This window comes from Caenorhabditis briggsae (assembly GCF_000004555.2).
Source record: "Caenorhabditis briggsae complete genome, chrIII, whole genome shotgun sequence".
In the NCBI taxonomy this organism is placed as follows: Eukaryota; Metazoa; Nematoda; class Chromadorea; order Rhabditida; family Rhabditidae; genus Caenorhabditis; species Caenorhabditis briggsae.
The window spans coordinates 2,969,337-2,992,009 of NC_013490.2; the positions used below are offsets into that span (position 1 = coordinate 2,969,337).

A 22,673-nucleotide genomic window follows, 5' to 3' on the forward strand; every position below is an offset into this window, starting at 1 on the left:
CTCCATGTGGTGGAATTCTTCCTCGATTTTGTCAATTTTTCTTCCAGATACATCGGAAAATTTGAAAAAACAGTGAAAACGAGCGAAAAAATTTTAAAAGTTTGAATTCGCGCGCTTTTACTCACCGGGCGGCCTAGAAAAAACCTCGTCCCTAAGGGCTTTCAGCGTATTTTTCGATGAAGGATTTTTTTTTGAATTTTTTCTTTGTTTTTAAGTCAATCTACATGCGTTTCTGCACATTTTGATGCAATAAAAAATTTCACCGTACACCAGCTTTAAAGTTAAGAATCCCCACTTGGAATTTTGAAAATTTGTGACTTTTGGCCCTTCTTGGTTATTTCCGGAAAATTCTATTTTTCTGAAAAATTCTCGAGCAAAGAATGTGACGTCGTACTAACTTATTACCTATTGTCCTTTTCTTCTTCCTTCTAAACCAGAAAAAAAAGAAAAATAGGAGAAGAAGAAGTAACTTTACTTTCCTTTTCCTTCCATTTTCTTCTTCTTCTTCTTCTACTCCTTTTTTCTTTTCTTATGCTCCGCCGATGCGGAGCAAAGTCCCATTTCTCTCATCTCTGTCTCTCGCCTAAAGAGACGCAGACAGTCAGAGAAAAGCAAGAGAGTGTGGATACCACAAGAGACGCAGACACTTTCTTCTTAGTTTTCCACCCCAAAAACCCCGGGACGGCCGTCCCGGGGCTTCTTTTTCGACCTCCCCCCATTTTTCTGTGACTAATTTGGATTATTCTTTAAAAAGTGAGAGAGTGTGAGAAAGTGAGAGACGCAGAGCAGCCTAGACCATTGATAATTGTTCCCGGGTTTTAAATTTTTGAAAGATTTTTCTTGAATTTCTGGACTTTTCAGGTTTTGGATTATTAATTTTTCAAATTCCTGAATTTCCCAATTTTCCAATTTTTTAATATTTAAATATTTCAGGGGAATTCCAAAAGCTGTAAATTTGAAATATTTGAAAAATTCAGATTTTCAGAATTTTCAAAAATTTCCAAAAAACATAAAAATCCGGACTCCAGAAAAAAAAAATTTGTCAAAAATTCGAAAAAGTGTTTCAAAACATTCCGATTCAAAAATTCCAAGAAATTCAGAATTTTGAAAAATGGATTCCGAAAAATTCCAAAAAAAAAGTTTTTAATTCAAAATTCAATTTTTCAATTTTTTTCAAATGTTTCGAAATTCTTGAGCTTCTATATTTCAGAATTTTTGCATTATTCATTTTTTTCAGAAATGGGTGATCTGGAAACCACGTCTTCGTCGGATGGCCATTCCACTGGAAAACTGCGTCACGGGTCCAATGATACCGAAGAAAGAGTCACTTTTTCGACAACTTTGGATGATGGTAAGTCTTTCAATTTTTTCTGAATTCAAAAATAACTAAAAAACTTGAATTTCTCGCGTCCAGAGCTTCAAAATGAGTATAAACATGAACATATTCTGAAAACTTTTAAATTGGGTATTGTAAAACTACAGTAACTCGCTCAATTTTGAGCCAAACTTGAAAATGTTAAAATTTTTGAATTTTTTACGTTCAGAGCTTCAAAATGAGTATAAACATGACTAGGTTTCGCCCATTTTGATTTTTCGACTTTAAAGGCGCATAGAGGGTCGGAAATTTCAAAAATCTCAAACCTAGTTTTGTTTATACTCATTTTTAAGCTAACAACTTGCTGATGTCAAAAAAACTATGTTTCAAAAGTTTCCCGTCAAATCTTGACCTGTAAACCCGTGAAAAAAGAAGCTAGCTGAAATTATAGACTCTAAATAATTAAATGTATTCTTTCTGGGAGAAAAAAAGGTGATAAAATTGTCATATGAGAAAAAAATGAAGTGCACAAAATTGTGGGAAAAATGAAAAACGGGGAAAATATAACTTTTGATGTCACTAGATAAAGAAATGACGTAACAACGGTTGGGACTTGGAAAAGTGGAATTTTTCAGCCTCAAAAAATGACTTAATTGTTTTAAAATATCGAAATGTGAAATCGTCACATCGACAGCTTCGAAATGAATATAAACATGACCATATTCAGAAAATTTTTAATTTTCGTCTTTTTGGGATCAAAATTTTAAACTTTAGTTTTTTAAACAACTCGGTCAATTTTGAGCCAAACCTGAAAACTTTTGAATTTTCCAGTTTCTCACGTTAAGAGCTTTAAAATGAGTATAAACACGACTAAGCTCCGCCCATTTTGAGTTTTCAGGTTAGAGACGCAGTGTGTCTGGTTTCTCTGCGCTCTCTTTACACTAAAACTACCGTATCTCAGCTGGTTTTGGTCCAAACTTGAAGATTGCAAATTTTGAGTTTGTCAAGTTTAGAGCTTCAAAATGAGTATAAACATGCCCATGTTTGCATAATTTTGAATTTTGACCTCCTATGCACCTTTAAATTTGAAAATACTGTATTTTTGGAATTTCAACAAACCGAGTCATGTTTATATTCGTTTTGAAGCTCTTTACAAGTCAAATTAAATGCTTTTGTTTTTACAAAATTTGAGCAAAAGCTGAAGAAGTTACGGTAGATTTTTTAAGGTCTAGAATGCAGAGAAACCAGAGACACTGCGTCGCTGACCCTATTTTCAAAACTGTAACTCAAAGTGGGCGGAGCCTAGACGTGTTTATACTTTTTTTGAAGCTCTTAACAAGCCGAGTTCAAATTTAAAAAAGAAAATGTAAAAAATCAAGTTCAGAAATTCGGAAATTCAGAAATTCGGAAATTCAGAAATTCAGAAACTCAGAAATTCAGAAACTCAGAAATTCAGAAATTCAGAAATTCAGAAATTCAGAAATTCAGAAATTCAGAAATTCAGAAATTCAGAAATTCAGAAATTCAGAAATTCAGAAATTCAGAAATTCAGAAATTCAGAAATTCAAAAGTTCAGAAACTCAGAAATTCAAAAAGTATACCATGAGAAATGTTTACCAATTATCAATTTTTCAAAATTCCAAAAAAATTTTAAAATCCAAAAAAATCAAAAAAGAACTACAAAAAACAATGTTTTACAATATCATCATCATCGACCGTAATTATTATGTTAAACCTTTTTTTCTGTCCCCTCCCATCGACCTGTTATAAAAACTAGTCAATCGGAAAGTTTTTCTCTTTTTTTTTGAAAAAACGAAATTTTTTTTTTTTGACAAAACGAAAATTTTCCCAAAAAATGTTTTTTTACGATTTTTAAAAATTCTTTAAAAATCGAAAAAGTTATGTATTTTTATACAGAAAATTGAAAAGTTCTGAAAATCAGATTTTGAAAAAAAATCTATAAGATGGAGAGATAAAACATTTGATGTCGGGAATAAATAAAATAGCTGAAAATATCTGAAAATGTGAAGGTTTTCAAAACTAGCATTTTTAAACTTATATTCAAGTTTTGAATATGAGAAAATTAGAAACATAACAATTTTTGAATTTGGACAAAAGCTGGCTGAGATACAGTAGTTTTACAGTAGAGAGAGCGCAGTGAAACCAGACACACTGCGTCTTTAATCTTAAATATCAAAATGGGGCGGAGCCTAGTCGTGTTTGTATTTCTTTCGAAGCTCTAAACGCGAGAAGTTTGAAAAACTACTAATTTATCGATATATCTTAAAATTGAGCGAGTTACTGTAGTTTTACATTTTGGAGCTGAAAATATCTGAAATTCAATTTTTTTTTCAAATTCAAAAATTTGAAAACTATTCATGTCTATACTCATTTTGAAGCTTTCTTTGTAAGAAATTCAAATTTGCTAATTATAAATTATGAAATCACAACTTTTAGGATGAAAAATTCCACTTTTCCAGAACCCAACCTCCATATTTACGTCATTTTTTCTCTAGTGACATCGAATATTATTATTTTCCCCGTTTTTCAAATTTTCTCACAATTTTGTGCACCCCATTTTTTTCTCATATGACAATTTTTTTCCTTTTTTTCACCCAGAAAGAATACATTTAATTATTTGGAGACAAAAATTTCAGTTAGCTCCGGTTTTATTCACAATTTTTCGGGTCAAATATGGACGAGAAAAATTTGAAACTAATTTTTTTGAAATCAGCAAGTTCTTAGCTTCAAAATGAGTATAAACATGGCTAGGTTTGAACCATTTTGAAATTTCCAACCCCTATGCGCCTTTTAAGACAATTTTCGAATTTAAAACAACATAGGCGTATGGGTACTCATTTTGAAGCTCTGAACATGCCAAATTTAAAAATATAAAAAATTTTGAAACTGGACCAAAACCAGCTGAGATACGGTACTTTTAGTTTTACAGAAGAGGGAGAGCGCAGTGAAACCAGACACACTGCGTCTCTAACCTCAAAACTCAACGTGGGCGGAGCTTTGTCATGTTTATACTTATTTTGAAGCTCTAAAACTGACAAATCTGAAAACCATCAAATTTTTGGATTCGGACAAAAATTTCCTGAGATACGGTAGTTTTAGATTCAAAAATATAAAAATATTTGAGTTTGCACCAAAAAGGTACGGTAGTTTTATTGTTCAAGGGTTCCCTGGCACCGCCCATTTTTGGGAGATTTTTCGGGGGGGATTTCTGGGAGGATTCATCTTAGATCGTCCAAAAAGAGGCCCTCCAGGCATATAAAAAGGACCCATTCCATTAAATTCGTTTCTTCAATTTCCTTTTTTTGCTCCTCCGCGCCGCTGTCCGCACTCACAATAGTCCTTTTTGTGTTTTTTTCTTTTCCGAATGCTCCGCTGTTAGGCTCCGCCCACTTCCCGTTTTTTCTGACTTTTTCCTATTCAGTGGGAGCTTATTATCTTATTTCTATTCATTTATAAAAGCTTTGAAAAATCTCTTTTGGGTATTTTAGACTTTGAGCTTATTTATGAGGGAATTTTAGAGTTTTTTTTCTAGAAATAACACCTAACATTTTGATCTGAATTTAATGAAATTTATTTTATCGAACTTGAAACTTTATTAGGTTCAAAATGAGCTCAAACATGACTAGATTTGGTTGACTTTGAAATTTTCGATTATTCAGAGGGGGTCTAGGGGGAAATTCGAAAAAATCGAAGTTCAGAAAACCTAGTCGTGTTTATACTCATTTTGAAGCTCTCACCAAGACAAATTCAAAAATTTAAGGACTTTTGAATTTAAGACAGTTTGAGCGGAGTCACGGTAGTTTTACGTTTCTGTCTTTACCTAAAATGTATTACAAGTACTGTAGTATTGTCATTTCTGGAGAAATCTGGCTGAAAGTGATTTTTTCGAACACTCTTTTAAAATTCTTCAAAATGAGTATGAACACGACTAGAATTCATGAAACTTGAAAATTTCAATTTTCGTGGTGGGACCAAAAAATTTTGCAAAATTTGCAAAAAAAATTTTCAAAACTAGTCGCGTTTATATTCATTTAAGAGCACTTTGTATAACAAACTCAAAATTTTGAAAATTTTCGAGTTCGGAACGTTGTGGGCCGAGTTATGGTAGTTTTACGTTTATCATACCATTTATGATAACGAAAAGTACTGTAACTTTCTCATTTTTGGAGAACACTTGATAAAAGTTTTTTTTCTTTAACTTGGTTCAAAAACTGCTTTGAAATGAGCCCTGAACACGACTAGAATCTATAAAATTTAAAAATTTTCAGTTTTCGTGGTGGGACCCAAAAAATTTCAAAATTTTCCAAAACTAGTCGTGTTTATACTCATTTTGAAGCTAAAATCCAGGAGAATCTTATGTTTTAAGTTGAAAACTATAAAGATTTTCAGGTTTTGAGAAATATCATTTTTAGAAAATTTTTTTTTTCAATTTCTCAACAAAAATTTCCAAATTTTTTTTTCAGAAGACGTCGTCTCGGAGTACAATTCAATGAATCCAAACCTGGTGGACGAGTGTGATCTGTGTGTTCTCGAGAATGGCCGCATTTTTTATATCCAGTGAGCACCTTTTTTTTTGGCAAAAAATGTTTTATTAAAAATGTGAGAAAATGTTTGCCCCGGAGCAAAGTTTTTGCTCTTTTTTTTCTGTGCAAAAAAATCAGAATTGAACAAAAAATCGAAAATTCTGGAAAAAAGAGAAGGGAAAACGTCGTCTTGTGCATTATTAACCGTATGTAAATGAGAATTGTACATCCTTACGTCAATCTGTGAATTCGTTTAATGACAACGCAATTTTTTTCAAAAAAAAAAAAACGGGACATTTTGTACTTTGTAGTGTGAAAAATTCATGTGAAATGCAAAAAACAAAAAAAAAACTTTGAAAATCGATGGATACTGAGGAAAGTTGGAGGTTTTTTTCTCTTTAGCTCTAGTGGCCTAGAAATCCAAATTTTCGAAATTTTACAAGTTTTATCAAATTTAACGTGAGAAGAGCTTCAAAATGAGCCTAATCATGACTAGATTTGACTAAATTTGAATTTCGGCAATTTTCAGTCGAAAACTGTAAAATCGATTTTTGGCTGGTTCATAAGAGTTTCAAAAATTTTGAAACTTAATCAAACTTAGCCATGTTTAGGCTCATTTTAAAGCTCCCATCGAGACAAATTTGGAAACAACAATCAAAATCGGAAAAAATCGGTTTTCTAGGCCACCAGGAGCCTAAACCTAGGCCAAATCCAGATCATTTGGGGATATTGGGTCCTAACCAAACCTAGCCATGATTATACTCATTTTGAAGCTCGGAACGTGGGAAATTCAAATTTCAACAAGAAAATTTATTAAAACGATCAGAAAAACAATTTTTCCTTGCCCAAGGGGAGGAAAGGGCATAAAAAGTGAAAAATGCGACATGTCGTGTGTCCCTCCGTCGTCTTCTTGTTAAAAAAGAAAATGTTTATAGTCACGGACATGCATACACACAGATGTGCCAATTTCTTTTCTTTTTTGTTCTGTCAACTAAAATTTTTTTTTGAGAAGAAAATTTGAAATTTCGAGCTTCTTTGTTTTCATTTTTTGGAGAGCATTTTGGATTTCGGTACTGTAGCTTGGAAAATCCGTCTAGGCTGAAATTTCTCAAAAGAATTCGAATTTCCCGGTTGAAATTAGTCTAGAAAATTGGTTTTCATGATAAATCGAATTCTTGGAAAAATCGAAAAAATTCGAAAACAATTTTTCTTTTTCAGTTAGAAAAAGGCTGAAAATGGTCTAAAAGTGTATGCTAGGTTGAAAAATTATGAACAATTCAAATTTCTAATCGAAAATTAGTCTAGGAAGTTATAAAATTGAATTTTTCAGAGCAAATTTTTTTTTTGGATATTTTCGGAATTTTTAAAAATTTTCGAAATTTCATAACATTGATTTTTTGCCTTCAGATTTTTTCATTTAACTCTTCTTCTCCTTCTTCTTTCTTCCCATTTTTCCTAATCCCCCCACTCGCCAGTTGCCCTCCGGACATTTACAAATTCCTTTTGGCTCCAAAAAAACTTTTTTTTAAAAACTTATTTTTCATTTCCCCCCAATTTTTTTATGATTCCCTTAACAATGCAAATTAAGCATTCCATGACAAAATTTCTCTTCGAAATTTTTTCAAAAAAAAAATGTCTTGAATTTCACTTCGTCTCCATTTCATGTTGTCAATCATTGGTCATTCTAGGCCACCCAAAATTTAGAATGGCCTGGAAATCCAAATTTCTGGTTTTTCTCACATTTTATCAAATTTGTCATGTTAAAAGCTTCAACACGCCTAGGTTTGGTAACATTTGAAAAATTTGGAAATTTTTGTGGTCCGGTGGAAAATTTGTAAATTTTCTAAAATTTTCAAAAATAGCCATGTTTATACTCATTTTGAAGCTCTCAACAAGACAAATTTGAATATGCAAATATTTTCGAAATCAGACAAAAAATACCGTAGTTATGATCATTTTTCTGTTTGAAGCTAGAGTGCAGAGAAGCGAGACACTCTAACCTCAAAACTCAAATTTGAAGGATTCTAGTCGTGTTTTTGGCTTATTTTGAAGTTCTTAACTTAAAAAATCTAAAAATCCTAAAATTGTTGAGTTTGCACCAAAATGAGCTGAGATACGGTACAATTTGACCCTGAAAATCACCAAAAATCAAAATTTCTCAAACCTAGTCGTGTTTGTACTCATTTTGAAGCTGTGAAACTAACACATTCAAAAATCTAAAAATGTTTCAGTTTGAAGAAAAATTAGCCGTGATACGGTACTTTTCATTATGATGTCATTTTTCCTCCCAATTGGGGGAGAGTCACTTGGCATAAATTAAAAAGTGAAGGTCTCGAATTTTATTTTTGTGAAAACGTCAGAGGTCCTCTAGGGACTACGAATTCTGATTTCCGATGACCAGACTTCTAGGTATAGTGCAAGTGTGCTCTATTTTGAAAAACAAATCTATTTTGAAAAACAAAAAAAATGGAAATTTTTGAAAAAAATTTTTTTTTCAAAAAACTAAAAAATGGGTTTTTCAGCTTTTTTGAATAGCTCTTTAGATTCCAGCCACCCCAATTATTTCCTATATTTCCAAATTTTCTGTCTGCGTCTCTTTTGAAAAAAAAATTTCAGCAAAATTATTTTTTTTTTCAATTGTGAGGTTTTGTGTACACACACACACTATAGACTCTAAAAACACATCGTTATCTTATTTTTCTCTATTTTTGACTGGTATTTTTGAATATAAATATATAGCTACTTGGCCATAAAAAAATAATTTTGGCTCTAAAAATTTTTTTTTTTAATTCCAACACTTCAATTTTTGCCTTTTTTCTAGACAGCTTTATTCTAGGGTATTTTTGAACTAGAAATTCGGATTTTATGTTAAATTTCACTCTAGAATCCAAATTTCGGTGGTAAACTTTGTCCATTTTCTAAAAATTTATAAAGAAAATTCCGAAAAATACTTTTATTGTTTTGAAAATTTTTGAAATATCTTTTTCCAACATTTTTCATGAAAACCCAATTTTTAGGCTAGTTTTTGATGCAAAATTTGAATTTTTAAACGGTTTTCCAGGAGTTTTTGAACCAATGTTTTATTTTTTCCAAAAGAAAATTTTTTCGAATTTTTTGGAATTTTTTTGTTTAGGTTCACCCCCCCCCCCCCAAGTACCGGTCAAAAACATACATAGCAGACATTGCTCGCGTTCTTCTACTCACAAAAGTTATTTTGGAGGTCAAAAAATGTTTGCCGTTGTCCTTGGGATTTTTATTATTTGCGGAAAATGTTTTTTTTTTCGATTTTTTGGAAATTTCGAAATTCCAAACTACCGTATGTCACTTCATTTTACCCAAAAAAGATGACAGTTAGATCAAAATGCTAAAAATTTAATGAACTTCGAAATGAATATAATCATGTCCATAATTGAAAAAATTCAGATTTTGGTCGATTTTTGGGCCAAACTACCGCATCTTGACTCATTTCGGTTCTAACTCAGAAATTTGAAAATTTTCAAAATCGTGACATTTTGAGCTTCAAAATGAGTCTGAACACGACTAGGCTTTGGGGCTAGAGCGCCAGAGAAGCGAGATACACTGCGTCTCTGACCTCAATGCTCAAAGTGGGCGGAGCGTAGTCGTGTTTAGGCTCATTTTGAAACTCTTTTCAACTCAAATTCAAAAATTTAGTTCATGTTAAAATTTGCTACAAATTCAATAGGGTAAATCCCCAATAAACTGTTGTTCCCACACCCCCCTCTTCACACACACACACACACACACACACACACAACGTTTTTCTTCCCTTTTCTCAAAACTCCACAAATTTTTAGTGCCTCCCAAAATCTCTTTGGACCAAAAATTTCCCAAAAAGCTTCCCGAAATGTCAACCCATCGTTCGTGCCAGAATATTCTGGCAAATTCCCTTAGGACCACTTTTGAGTTTGCCCAAAAAAATCTCACAAGTCTTTTCCTTTTTATTTTTCCTATTTCTTGTACTATTCTTTTTTAGTTGTCTTGACCTATTTATCATAAAGGACCGTTTAACTTTTTCGAACTATCTTTAAATCATACATTGTTTTGAAATTCAAATTTCCCGCGTTTCTAGCTTCAAAATGAGTATAAATATAGCTAGAATCGGTCGAATTTGTAAATCGGTCGCATTTAGGTCAAACTACCGTATCTCGGCTCACTTTCGTTCAAACTCAAAAATCTTTTGATTTTCGAATTTTTCAGTTTTTGGACTTCAAAATGAGTATAAACTCGACTAGACTCCACCCACTTTGAGTTTTCGGTTAGAGACGCAGTGTGTCTGGTTTGACCATAACTACCGTAGTTTTTGTCTGATTCTCGAAACTTCAAGATATATGAATTTATCTTGTTGAGAGCTTCAAAATGAACCTAAACATGACTAGATTTCGCATATTTTGAATTTTAGTCATTTTTATGATCAAATGGTAAATCTACCGTTTCTCGGCTCATTTTTGTCCAAACTCAAAAATCTTCTAATTTTCAGATTTTTCAGTTTCTAAGCTTCAAAATAAACCTAAAAACGACTGAAATCCTTCAATTTTGAGTTTTGGAGGTTAGAGACGCAGTGTGTCTCGTTTCTCTGCACTCTAGCCATCTTCAAATAGAAAAACCACCATAACCACCGTAGTTTCAGTTGATTTTCAAAAAATTTGATATATTTGAATTTGTCGTGTTACAAGCTTCAAAATTTGCCTAAACACGACTAGTTTAGCTCAATTTTGAATTTGGACCAATGCGTTGCGGTTGCGTCGCGGTCGGTAGGTCAAAATTCAAAATAGAGCTGAAATAGTTGTGTTTCTCATTTTGAAGCTCTAGTCAAGCCCAATTTGATTAAACCTAGGAAAATCTAGAAATTTGGGTTTCTAGGCCACCATGGACCGATTTTTGGCTCCCAATCAAGTATAGGCTTGTTTATACTCATTTTGAAGCTCGGAACGTGGGGAATTCGAATTAAAATATTAGAATCAATAGTGACCTTGAATTACTTAAAAGATCAAGATTTTTGCTCGACAAGCCCCCCAAGGGGGGGGGGGAGCTTGGGTTGGGGTGTTAGTATCCGTGATCTAATTTCATTGACTTCCTAGAATATCAAATTTCAGATGGGAGCTGCCTCTTTCGAAGACAAAGAGAGAGCTCACACACCAGACAAATTTCTTAGAACACACAAAATAATTTCTTCTGTGTCTTCCATTGTTTTTCTGTTCTTCTTTTTCTTGTTAACTGACTGTGTGAAATTCTATTTTCCTATTGGCAGTATTCCCCAATTTACGCTTGTCTCTGACGACACAACTAGTAGTGTATCTAGAAAGTTTTATTATTTTTTCACGTATGGTGTTTTGGAGCCCAAAAAAAAAAGCCCAAAAAAATTGAGGCCCAATTTTTGGAGCTGCTCTAAACTTTTTTCGTCTGTTAGGGCCCGAAAATGATTTTTAGGAGTGAATTTGATAAGAAATTTAGATTTTTCAGTGTTTTTTTTACCTAGAAAAATAGTTTTTAAAGGTGGGGGGACAGGAGATTTTTCGTAGTTTTTCTGTAGCTAGAGTATGCATTCTACCGTCACGGTGTACAACGCTTAATGTCACTCTGCGTACAGCTGTCGTCCTCGCCTTTATGTATGCAATCGGGCGTGCGCTTTCTCTTTGCCCGCGTGGCTCAGTCGGTAGCGGCGCCGCACTCTCAATCATCGCCCTCACAAGTTCAACTCCTCGAGGGGCATCTTTGAACGGAATTTCGAGAACATTATTTTTTTTTCATGTCCCCCCACCTTTAAATTGTTTCATGATTTTTAGGGAAAAAAAAAATCTAGGATTTCGAATTTTGAATTTTCACATTTTGGTGCCGAAATTCACTTCTAGGGTCAATTTTGATAGGAAATTCGAACTTCTCAACGTTTTTTAACTCGGAAATCTTTTTTCTGCGGTTTTTCATGATTTTTGAAAAATTCGAAAAAAAATCTTTTTTGGAATTTTTTGGAAAAAAATAGCGAAAATGTGTTTTTGTTAGTGGGAAAATCACTCCTGAGCTTAATTTAAAGTCAATTTTTGAATTTCCCGGTGTTGTTTTCACTCGGAAAAGTGGTTTTTGTAACTTTTCATGATTTTTGAAAAATTACAGAAAAGGGAAATTTTGGAATTTTTTCGAAAATTCGTGATTTGTTTCGATTTTACTGTATAAATCAACTTTTATAGTTATTTTCGATTGAAAATTGAGAATTTTCGATGTTTTTCACCCCTAGAAACATCTTTCTGCACTACTTCCTAGATTTTAGTGTTCGCGTACTTTTCCAACCTACAGTAATCCGAAAAATCTGGAAAAATGGATTTATTGACAAAAAATCAAATTTCTAGACCAGATTTTTGTGTAAAACGCGAATTTTTAATCCATACTATTCTCAGACTTATGGTTTACCTTCTTTTTTTCATTTTCCGATTTTTTAATTTTTCTCTCTACCGTAATCCTTTGAATCTCAAAAAAAAAAGATTTACATCACAGCAAATGGGTCCTGAATAAATCAAAAAAAATCGAAAATGCAAAAATCAAAAAGTCTTCAATTCTACGCGAATGGGTCTCAATCACCACCCAAACGTATTTGTTGTTCGGGAAGTGTTGATGAGATTAAAGATTTGATGTAAGTGCTCAAAAAAAGGGTTAAAAGAAAAGTCTGACACTCAAAATAGACAAAAAATTCAAATTTGTCGTGAAAAATGCTTTAAAAAAAGTATAAACATGACTAGGATTGGTCAAATTTGAAATTTTCCCAAAATTTTGGGTCCCACCACGAAAATTGAGAAATTTCAAACTGAACCAATGTAGGTCGTGTTTGGGCTCATTTTGAAGCTAAAAACATCTCAAATTCAAATATCATTATTTCAAGCTTCTTAACCTTGTCATGTTTCCAGCCACACCACTCGAAGCTCCCACTGGGAACCACCATGGGCGTCATGGCGGTGTCGTCTGGGACTGCCTTACGGATGGGAACAAGCAAAGGATAACGACGGGAACACTTATTACATAGAGTATGCGAAATCTACAGTAATCCCCATCAATCTAACTTTTTTAGCCATTTGAATCGAGCCACCACCTACACCGATCCCAGAAAAACTCGGCCACCCGATGGCAAGAGGACAGTTAGTATTCGACGGGGGAAAGATATAGGATTCGGATTTGTGGCTGCTGGACAACTACCAACTATTATACAGTTTGTGTCGCCAGGTACTGTAGCAAAAAAAAACCGGTAAAAAATGAGCAACTTTGACCCATTTTGAGCCGAGTTACGCACGCTAAGACATAGGTGGTCTAGAAATCCAAATAGCGTCCTGGAAACTCAGAATTTTCAATTTTAAAGCTCAGAACTGTATTTTGGGAGTGTTGAGCTTCAAAATGAGCCCAAACACGACTAGGCTACACCCACTTTAAATTTCAGGGTTAGAACCATTTTTTTAGATCAAATGGTAAAACTACCGTATCTCGGCTCATTTCTGTGCAAACTCAAAAATTTAAAGATTTTCAAATTTTGCATTTAGAGAGCTTCGAAATGAGTATAAACATGACACGGTTCCAACAATTTTAAAATTTCCGACCCCCTATGCGCCTTTAAACCCAAAAAAAACGAAGTTTTCCAAAACTATCCGTGTTGGTACTCATTTCGAAGCTCTGAACGTCTGCAATTCGAAAATAGCAAAATTTCCAAATTTGGACTGAAACCAGCTGATATGTGACGGTTTTACTGAAAAAAACTAGAGTGCAGAGAAGCCAGACACACTGCGTCACTAACCTCGACACGAAAAGTGGAGGGATCCTAGTCGTGTTTAGGCTAATTTTGAAGCTCTAAATATCAAAAGTCTGAAAATGCTAAAATTTTTGAGTTTGGGCAAAAGTGATTTGAGATACGGTTCTTTTACCTTTTGATCCTAAAAATTACCAAAATTAAAAAGTGCTTAAATTTGGTCGTGTTTGGGCTCATTTTGAAGCTCGTTTCTTGCAAAATTGGTAAATGCAAATTTCATGACCTAGATGTGAATTTCTAGGCCACAGAATCCTTATTTTTATTCCAGAAGGTCCATCAGACGGTCTTCTATTTGCCAATGATCAAATTCTGGAGGTCAACGGAGCCAACATGGAAAATGAATCAAAAGACAGCGTGGTGAATGCGGTTCGAGCTACAAAAGACGAACTACAGATTACTGTACAACAGCTACCTCAACGACCGAAAAGTTCGCGGAAAAATTGTAAAGTTCGGTTTACGGATCGAGTTTTGGTATCATCAAATAACGAAAATGTGAGTTTTCCTTATCTGTAAAGCTACAGTATCCCAGGTACTTCGGACCGAGATCAAAAACTTTTGAATTTTTCGAATTAAGCATGTTCGAATTAAGCGAATTAAGAGAGCTTCAAAATGAGCTCAATCATGGCTAGATTTGGTGAATTTTGAAATCTTGAAATGTTCGATTTTCAGTAATTTCAGTAAAACTACCGTATCTCCGTTAATTTTGACTATAACTCAACATTTTTCAACTTTTCAAGTTTTACACGGCAACAGCTTCAAAACGAGCCTAAACACGACTGAAATATCTTAATTTTGAAAAATGGGCTAGAGACGCAGTGTGTCTTGCTTCTCTGCGCTCTAGCCTTTAAAACTATCGTAACGCAGCCAGATACAGTCCGTTTTTGATGTAAGCTATATTTTTGAGTTTCTCACATAGAACGCTTCAAAATGAGTATAAACACGACTAGGTGTGCTCAAAATTTAAAAATTCCGAACTCCTATGCGCCTTTAAACCCCAAAAATGAAACTTAACCAAACACAGTCATGATTGTACTCATTTCAAAGCTCTCAACGCGCCAAATTCAAATTTATTTTTTTTGAATTGTTTGGAATACCGATATCTGATTTATGATCAATTATAATTTTTTTGACAATGTTTGAAATCTGCAAATTTATCGTAACTTGGTTATTTTTATCTTAAATCCTGAAACTCCATTCTTTGAGATTTTCAAGATTAGAGCTTTGAAATGAGTATAAACAACACTATGTTTGAAGAAATTTAAACATTCGAACCCCATATGCGCCTTTAAAACCCAAAAATGGCCAAAAATGAATTTCAACCAAACATAGTCATGATTATACTCATTTTGAAGCTCTCAACGCGCCAAATTCAGATTTCCTAATTTCAACTCTTCAACTGATATTTTTTCAGAATTCCGACTTCCCACCTCTACTCCCAAACGTATTGCGTGTGTATTTGGAAAACGGACAGACGAGATCATTCAAATATGATACGAATACAACGGTTAGGAATATTCTGGAAAGTATTCTCGAAAAACTTCAAATCACCGCCAAATCACACTTTTCACTGGCCGTTGAGTACTCGTTGGGAGCGAGAACAAGTCGGATTAGTCTCTTGAGGCCGGATTGTAAGATTAAATCGGTGAGTTTTGGATTTGAAATTTCGAAAATTGAGTTGGGCTTCAGAAGAGCTTTAAGATGAGCTCAAACACCACTAGGATTGCTCGATGTTTAAAAAATCATGTTTTTTGTGGATGCAACTGTTAAACTACAGTACCTCGCTAATTTTTGATCCAATCTTAAATATTTATGCATTTTTTGATTTCTCACATTTTTAGCTTCAAAATGAATACAAACATGGCTAGGATACTTTAAAATTGAAATTTTCGATTTTCTGAGGGACCATTCGAAAAATTCGGGAAAATTCGAAAAATTCGAACTTTCTCAAATATGGGCATGTTCATACTCATTTTGAAGCGCAAATTGAGATAAATGCATATATGCAAAAATATTTGACTCTGAAACAGCCAGGCTACTGTAGTTTTTTATCAAAGGCTAGAGCGCAGAGAAGCGAGACTCACTACGTCTCTAACCCATTTTTCAAAATCAAGATACTCTAGCCGTGCTTATACTCATTTCGAAGCTCTTGACATAATAAATTCAAAACTGCAAACGTATTTCAGCCTGGAGCCGAAATACCCGAGTTACTGTAGTTTTTCTAGTCTGGACCGTCCGAAAATTCGAATTTTAAACATTTTCTCAAATATAGTCGAGACTAGGCTCATTTTGAAGCTCTTAAAATTTTCAGTTTAACAATTTGAATTAAAAAAGGTTTAAACCAAAACCAGACTATTCACACTAAAAATAAATACATCTGAAAACAATTTTTGAAATGTTTTCATGACAAATTTTCGAAAACCCCTTGACTTTGTTCATTCTCACTCGATTTTAATAATTTCTAGCTTAACTGGTGAGGAATTTTACGGGCTCTAAAATGAATCTAAAATCCTAATCAAAATTTCACTAAAAACAGTCCAAAACACCCAGATCACGGACCCTAAGCTTTAGAAAAAATTTTTTTTTTTTAATTTAAAAAAATTCGTTCACTTTTACTCTATTTTGATGGTTTTAAGTTTAACATGTGGGACACTTAAGAAACTTCAAAATACAACACAATATTTAACTAAAATCTAACTAAAAACATTCCAAAATTTCCAGATCGTGGACCTACCCAACTCGGAACACCTTCGATGCGTCTTTCGTCTCTCGTTCGCCCCTGCCGACGCTTTTGTGCTCCTCTTATCAGATCCAAAAGCTCTAGAATATTATTATCAGCAATGTGTGAATGATGTGGTCCGTGGCCGATTTGCCATGGAAATGAGATATGAGGCCTGTATCAGGCTCGCAGCACTGCACGTGCAACAGGTCGCCTATGATTGCAATATATTGAAGGAGAACAACAAGGTGTCGGTGAATCGAGTGGAGTGAGTTACAATTCTCAATATGAAATTGTAAAAACCAGATAAAAATGAGCTATTTTGAGCCGAGATATTATGTTTTTAAGTTTTTTCGACCTGACGGCCTAGAAATCCAAAACTAGGCCATGCCTCTGTTATATTCACAACTTACAAGTCAAGAGCTTCCAAATGAGCCCAAACACGACTAAGTTTGGTCAAATCCGAATTTTGACGATTTTGGGATCAAATGGTAAAACTACAGTAACCCGGTTATTTTGTGTCCAACCTTGAATATTTTTCAATTTTCAAGTTTTGCACGTTTAGTGATTTGAAATGAGCCTAAACACGACCAGAATCCGTCAATTTTGAGATTCGAGATCAGAGACGCAGGTTTACTCGTTTCTCTGCACTCTAGCTTTTTCATTAAAACTACCGTATCTCGGCTTATTTTGGTCCACATTTCAAAATTATTTGAATTTTCAAGTTTTTGATGTTTTCAGCTTCGAGAACAGCCTAAACATGACTAGAATTGGTCAATTTTGAAAATTTTCCAATTTTCCCACGGTCCCAAAGAAAATTCCGAAATTTCACATTTTTTCAAATATTGTCATGTATATGCTCATTTTGAAGCTTTTGACTCGTCGAATCTCAATTTCTAGTTTTTTGCTGATAAAATTCAATTGTTAAAGAGTTATCAACTTAAACGTTTTTTTTTCAATTTTCTCATTTTTCAGAAGAGAATACGGTTTGGGAACGTTCCTGCCAGCGATTGTATTAGAAAATGTAAAGCGGAGAGATGTGAGAAAACATATTCGATTTTATTTGAAAAGGGACAGTTCGAGATTAGTGGATTGTCTTGGGAAGCCAAGTGTCAGCAATGGGTATCCGCCTGAATTGGAAGCTTGTGAGTTTGTATTTGGGTTTTCTTGTAGTTCCAGTGAGATTGGGACTGCAAAACACATTTAGGTTTGAATTCTACGCGCTGTGAGCTTCAAAATGAGCCTAAACATGACTAGTTTTGATTAAGTTTAATTTTTTGGCCATTTTTAACTTTTAAAGGGGTATAAGGGGTCGGAAATTTCAAATTAGAGCAAACCAAGCATTGTTTATGCTCATTTTAAAGCCCTCAACGAGCCAAGTTCGAAAATATAATTTTCATCGCAAACTGAATAAAACTAGCAGAGTTACGGTAGTTTTAAAGGCTTGAGTGCAGAGAAGCGAGAGACGCTGCGTCTCTGACCCATTTTTTTTAATTCAAAGGATTCTAGTCGTGATTGAGCTCATTTTAAAGCTCTTAACTTGCTGAATTCAACAATGTTATTTGCAAATGTCTTAATTCAAATTCAGACGTTTTACAGTTAAAATTCTAAAATGTTTCAAAAAAATTTTCGGTTCATTTTGAAAACCCGATAACTTGTTTTATTTTCAGTCAATTTGAATGATTCTAGATTTAAATTGTAGGAAATTTTATGGGCTTCAAAATCAAATACAACATGCAGAATCCAAATTTCTAGGCACCTCCCAATTCGCCAATGAGCCTAGCATGATGGTCCGTCTCAAGTACATCCACATTGTCTCTCATCTTCCATCATTTGGCGGACGGTCGTTTTGTGTGACATTCAAAGAGTCTCAAATTGATATGCTCATGCAAGTGGAACCAAGAACTGGACTCTTGGTACGGCATCCTGGGAAATCTGGACAGCCATCGATATCGATTGGTTTTGATTTAATTGGAAAATTGGTGGTTTGCAAGGAGACGGATGTGGCTTCTATGATTAGTATTCGATTGGCTAGTAATCCACATCAAGGATTAGAGTTTCTGGTTGATAAGGATGATTTGGATGATTTGGTCATGTATATCATTGGGTATCATAAGGTAGGTGGCGTTTAAAGGCGCATAAAGGCTCTGATAGCATGTGAAACTCCAGTTGAAAGTGGAGCTCAATTATCTCGATTCCTGTAAAAGATATCAAAAATTTGTCAACTGATAAAATAATCCTCTTAAGATAAGTAATTCTTTATCTGTTGACAAAATTTTGATGTCTGTTATAGGAACCGAGATAATTGAGCTCAAAATGCAACTGCGTCAGCTAATACTCGGTTTTGATCTTAAGTTTGTGAATATTACATTTTCCAATGTTTATTACTGAAATTGTTTGGTAGTCCCTTGTTAATGAATTGTGCTATAACTTGCTCAGTTTCGGCCCAAATTGTTTTAACTTGAAATTTTGAACTTCTTATTCAAAAAGTTTAAAATGAGCCTCAACACGACTAGTCTAGCCCAGTTTTGAATTTTTGCTTACTAAACGCGACGCAACCGCAACGCACTGGTCGAAATTCAAAATAGAGGCAAACTAGTCATGTTTAGGCTCATTTTAAAGCTAATAACATGGGAAGTACAAATATGTTAGTCTCATTGTGTTTACAATACGTTTAACGAAATTAGGGGCAAATTACCAAAACTCAAAATTTTTAACAAATTTTGAATTTTTAGCAAAACTCGGTTAAACTTGCTCCAATACCTCTCAAACCGAACTTAATGAATATCTTACAGTTTCAGTTTTCACATGAGCCCAAACATGGCTAAATTTGGTAAAATTTGAAAAACGGGCATTTTTCGGTGGTCCCACAACGAAAAATCGAAATTTTCGAAATTTTTCAAACCTAGTCATGTTTAGGCTCATTTTTAAGCTTTCAATGTTGAACGTTAAGAAATTATAAAATTTTCGAGTTCGAACCGAAACGAGCCAAGATACGGTAGTTCGACCCAAATATATACAAAAATCAAACCTAAACTAACTCAGTCGTGTTTAGGCTTATTTTAAAGCTGAAAACCTCTAAAATTTGAAATATTAGGTTTCAAAACCTAAAACGAACCCACAAATCAAAACATCCATGTTTTCAGATAATCTACGAGAAAGATCTCGAGTGTGAAATCGACGATTCCCCACCGTGTGCTCGTGAGCTTCCCGACAAGGCGCCTCCCTACTCCGCAATACATACCGTAATCAAATCCGATTGGAATTATTCAGAAAATTCTGAAGCGACCCAAGAGAACGCTTTCGACCCAACAGATGGTCCACCGAGCTATGAAATTGCCAATTCTTTTGTTCAAATTGCCTTTGGCAACGATAATGAAGCAGGAGATGGGCAACAGTTGGACAATTTACCCAAATTTGAACCTAAAAAGCTGTTAAGAGCTACCGACTCATTATTGATTAAAAATTCGAGGGAATTGCATGCGAAAGAAATTCAAAATGATCAGGAATCATCGGATGCCGAGGATTCTTCTTTTTCTTCCCCTCTCCGCTCGCCAAATATCGATCGATTATGCGATGGTATTGATTTATTGATGACTGGACCACCGGCTCGACGAGCATCCATTGAGACATTGCTTCAGAATAATCAGAATCCGAATCAGAATTTGGAAAGTTTGATTTTACAATTTCCATCGATTCCGGATGATGAGGAGGAGGAAGAAAGTAATATTGGAATGGCTACGTCTACGACTACGGTAGTGGCAAATGGAAAATGCTATCAAAATGGGTCAGCTAGTAAGAATAGGTAGGAAATTTGAAGTTAGCCTCTTCTATTGGAAAATGTAATTGAGCCATAACTTCCCTAATTTTGACTCAAATCTTTTAAAATTTAAGTTTTTGGGTCTGCCATGTTCTGAGCTTTAAAATGAGCCTAAGCACGACCTAGTTAGGTCAAACTTCAAGTTTGACCAGTGCGTTGCGGTCGCGGTCGCGGTTGCAGGGTCAAAATTCAAAATTGAGCTAGATTAGTCGTGTTTGGGCGCATTTCAAAGCATTTTTCATAACAAATTTGAATTTGCCATGTTAAGGATTTTGAAATGAGCCTAAACGTGGCTAGGATTGGTCAATTTCGAAAATTGTTGATGTTTTGAGGGACCGTGGAAAAATTAGAACATTTCAAATTCGAAGGTTTCTAGGCATGTTTAGGCTCATTTCAAACCTCTTAACATCAAAAATTCGATAAAAAAACAATTTGTAAATTTAAACTACTTTGGAGCAAAAACGAGCGAGATTCAGCCAAAATTCCTAAATTTTGGCAAGATTTAGGCAACGAACTGTAATTGAGCCATAACTTCCTTAGTTCTGGTCTAAAGGGATTCAAGTTACACTTTTTGAATTCACCATGTTTTGAGCTTCAAAATGAACTTAAACTTGACCCACTTTGGTAAAGTTTGAAATTTGGAGATTTTCAGGTTGGACCCTCGAAAAAATTTGAAAATTTCAAAGTTAACGTTTTCTAGGCATGCTTGGGCTCATTTTAAAGCTCTAAACATTGGAAATTCAAAAATGTGGATTTCGGCTAGCTTGGAGCAAATTCAATCAAGATTGAGCCGGTATTCCTGACTTTTGTTTGAGGATCAAACTGTAATTGAGCCATAACTTCCTCAGTTTTCGCCCAAACTCGAAAATCTTCAAATGTTTGAATTTTACATGTTTTGAACTTCAAAATGAACCTAAACACGACCCAGATTGGAAAAATTTGAAAGTTTCGAATTTTTCCACGGTCCCCCCGGCAAAAAACCTGAAAATTTCAAAATTGAAGCTTTCTAGGCATGGTTAGGCTCGTTTTGAAGCTCATAACATGCTGAGCTCAGATGTATTATTTTCAAGCTATAAATTCTGATTTTAAGCTAGCTTCGACCCCAAAAAGGGGCCTAGGTACAATTTTCGGAACCTAGACTTGTGGTACTCATTTTGAAGCTCTCAACGTCTCAAACTCGACTATTTGCTTGATTTTCTAAAAATCTTAATTTTCAGCGACCAACACCAGCCACTAATCTGCACTCCAGTGTCTTTTGGTGACTCAATTGCTGCCATCGACGATGATGTTCCACTACTTTGAATTTTTTATTGATTTTTTAATCACAATTTTCCCATCCCACACCACATTCCTATCCCATTGTGATACGAATCCCCGAAAAACCCCCAATTTTTTGGTCCCATTCCACTCTTTTCGCTTTCTCCTTTCTATTTTGCGCCGATTTTTGCCTCCCCAATCACCAGTAATAAATCAGCTACACAGCGTTTTGGAGCACTAAAAGGGGGCGTGGCTTAAATTGAGTGACAGGAGAACGAGAGCGTGGAGAAGGGAGAGAGTGTTAGAGAAACGAGCAACTGTTCTGAAAAGTGGGGACCAAATCACACCACTCGGGTCATTGTGCGGATCGGAGAGCTCCAGAGCTCTCCGGACCTGCTCACTCAAAAATTTTCGGTGCCTAAGAATTTTTTAGAGCTCTCTTCATTTATTTTTAACTATTTTAATTCCAAATTTCACATTTAGAGCTTCAAAATGAGCCTAAACACGCCCAAGGCAATTTTTTAAGGAACCAAACTGAAACTGAGCCATAACTCCCTCAGCCTTAGTCCAAACTTTTTGAAACTATTATTTTTGAATTTGTCATGTTTTCAGCTTTAAAATGAGCATAAACACGCCTATGGTTGAAAAAATTTGAAAAATTCGAGTTTCTGGAGGGTCCAGCAATAAAACTACAGTAACTCGGCTACATTGGTTCACAGCTGACACGTTTTTATGAATTTGAACTCGCCATGTTGAAAGCTTTGAAATGAGTATAAACATGACTAGGATCCTTCAATTTTGAATTTTTTGAATTTTCCCACGGTCCGGCCGAAAATTCGAAAATTTCAAAATGGACCAATCCTAGTCATGATTAGGCTCATTTTGAAGCTAAAAACAAGAAAAAGGCAAAAGATAAAGTTTGGACCGGTCAGAAGTAAAGTAAACAGAGTTATAATCAAATATCCGAATTTCCGAAATGGTTTTAAACAAGTTCCAAATTTAGTTTATGTTGGTCCAAACTAGCGAAATTTCATATTTTTGAATTTTCTAAATTTAAGATTTTAGCTCGTTTTTTTTAACTACAAAATGAGCCTAAACATGACTAAAGTCCGTCAAATTTGAAAAATCAAGATTTTTTTGATGGACCACAGGAAAAACCGAAATTTTCAAAATTGAAGATTTCTAGGCATGTTTAGGCTCATTTTGAAGCTCTTAACATG

At 34.4% G+C, this 22,673-nt stretch overlaps 2 protein-coding genes across 2 annotated transcripts; both read left to right on the top strand.

Annotated features, from left to right (window-relative positions):
* Positions 1-1,239: 1,239 nt before the first annotated feature.
* Positions 1,240-7,226, top strand: CBG20306 (the record flags this gene model as incomplete). The annotated part of the gene is made up of 3 exons (XM_002647067.1): positions 1,240-1,351; positions 5,800-5,893; positions 7,190-7,226. 3 exons carry the CDS (start codon positions 1,240-1,242, stop codon positions 7,224-7,226), a joined length of 243 nt encoding a protein of 80 aa, XP_002647113.1.
* Positions 7,227-12,401: 5,175 nt separating this feature from the next.
* On the top strand, positions 12,402-21,498 carry Cbr-frm-8 (the record flags this gene model as incomplete). The annotated part of the gene is made up of 10 exons (XM_002647066.1): positions 12,402-12,502; positions 12,774-12,890; positions 12,935-13,086; positions 13,929-14,152; positions 15,072-15,302; positions 16,379-16,644; positions 17,352-17,521; positions 18,132-18,493; positions 19,523-20,181; positions 21,414-21,498. The coding sequence occupies 10 exons, from the start codon at positions 12,402-12,404 to the stop codon at positions 21,496-21,498; spliced, it is 2,367 nt and encodes a 788-aa protein (XP_002647112.1).
* Between the last annotated feature and the right edge of the window lie 1,175 nt (positions 21,499-22,673).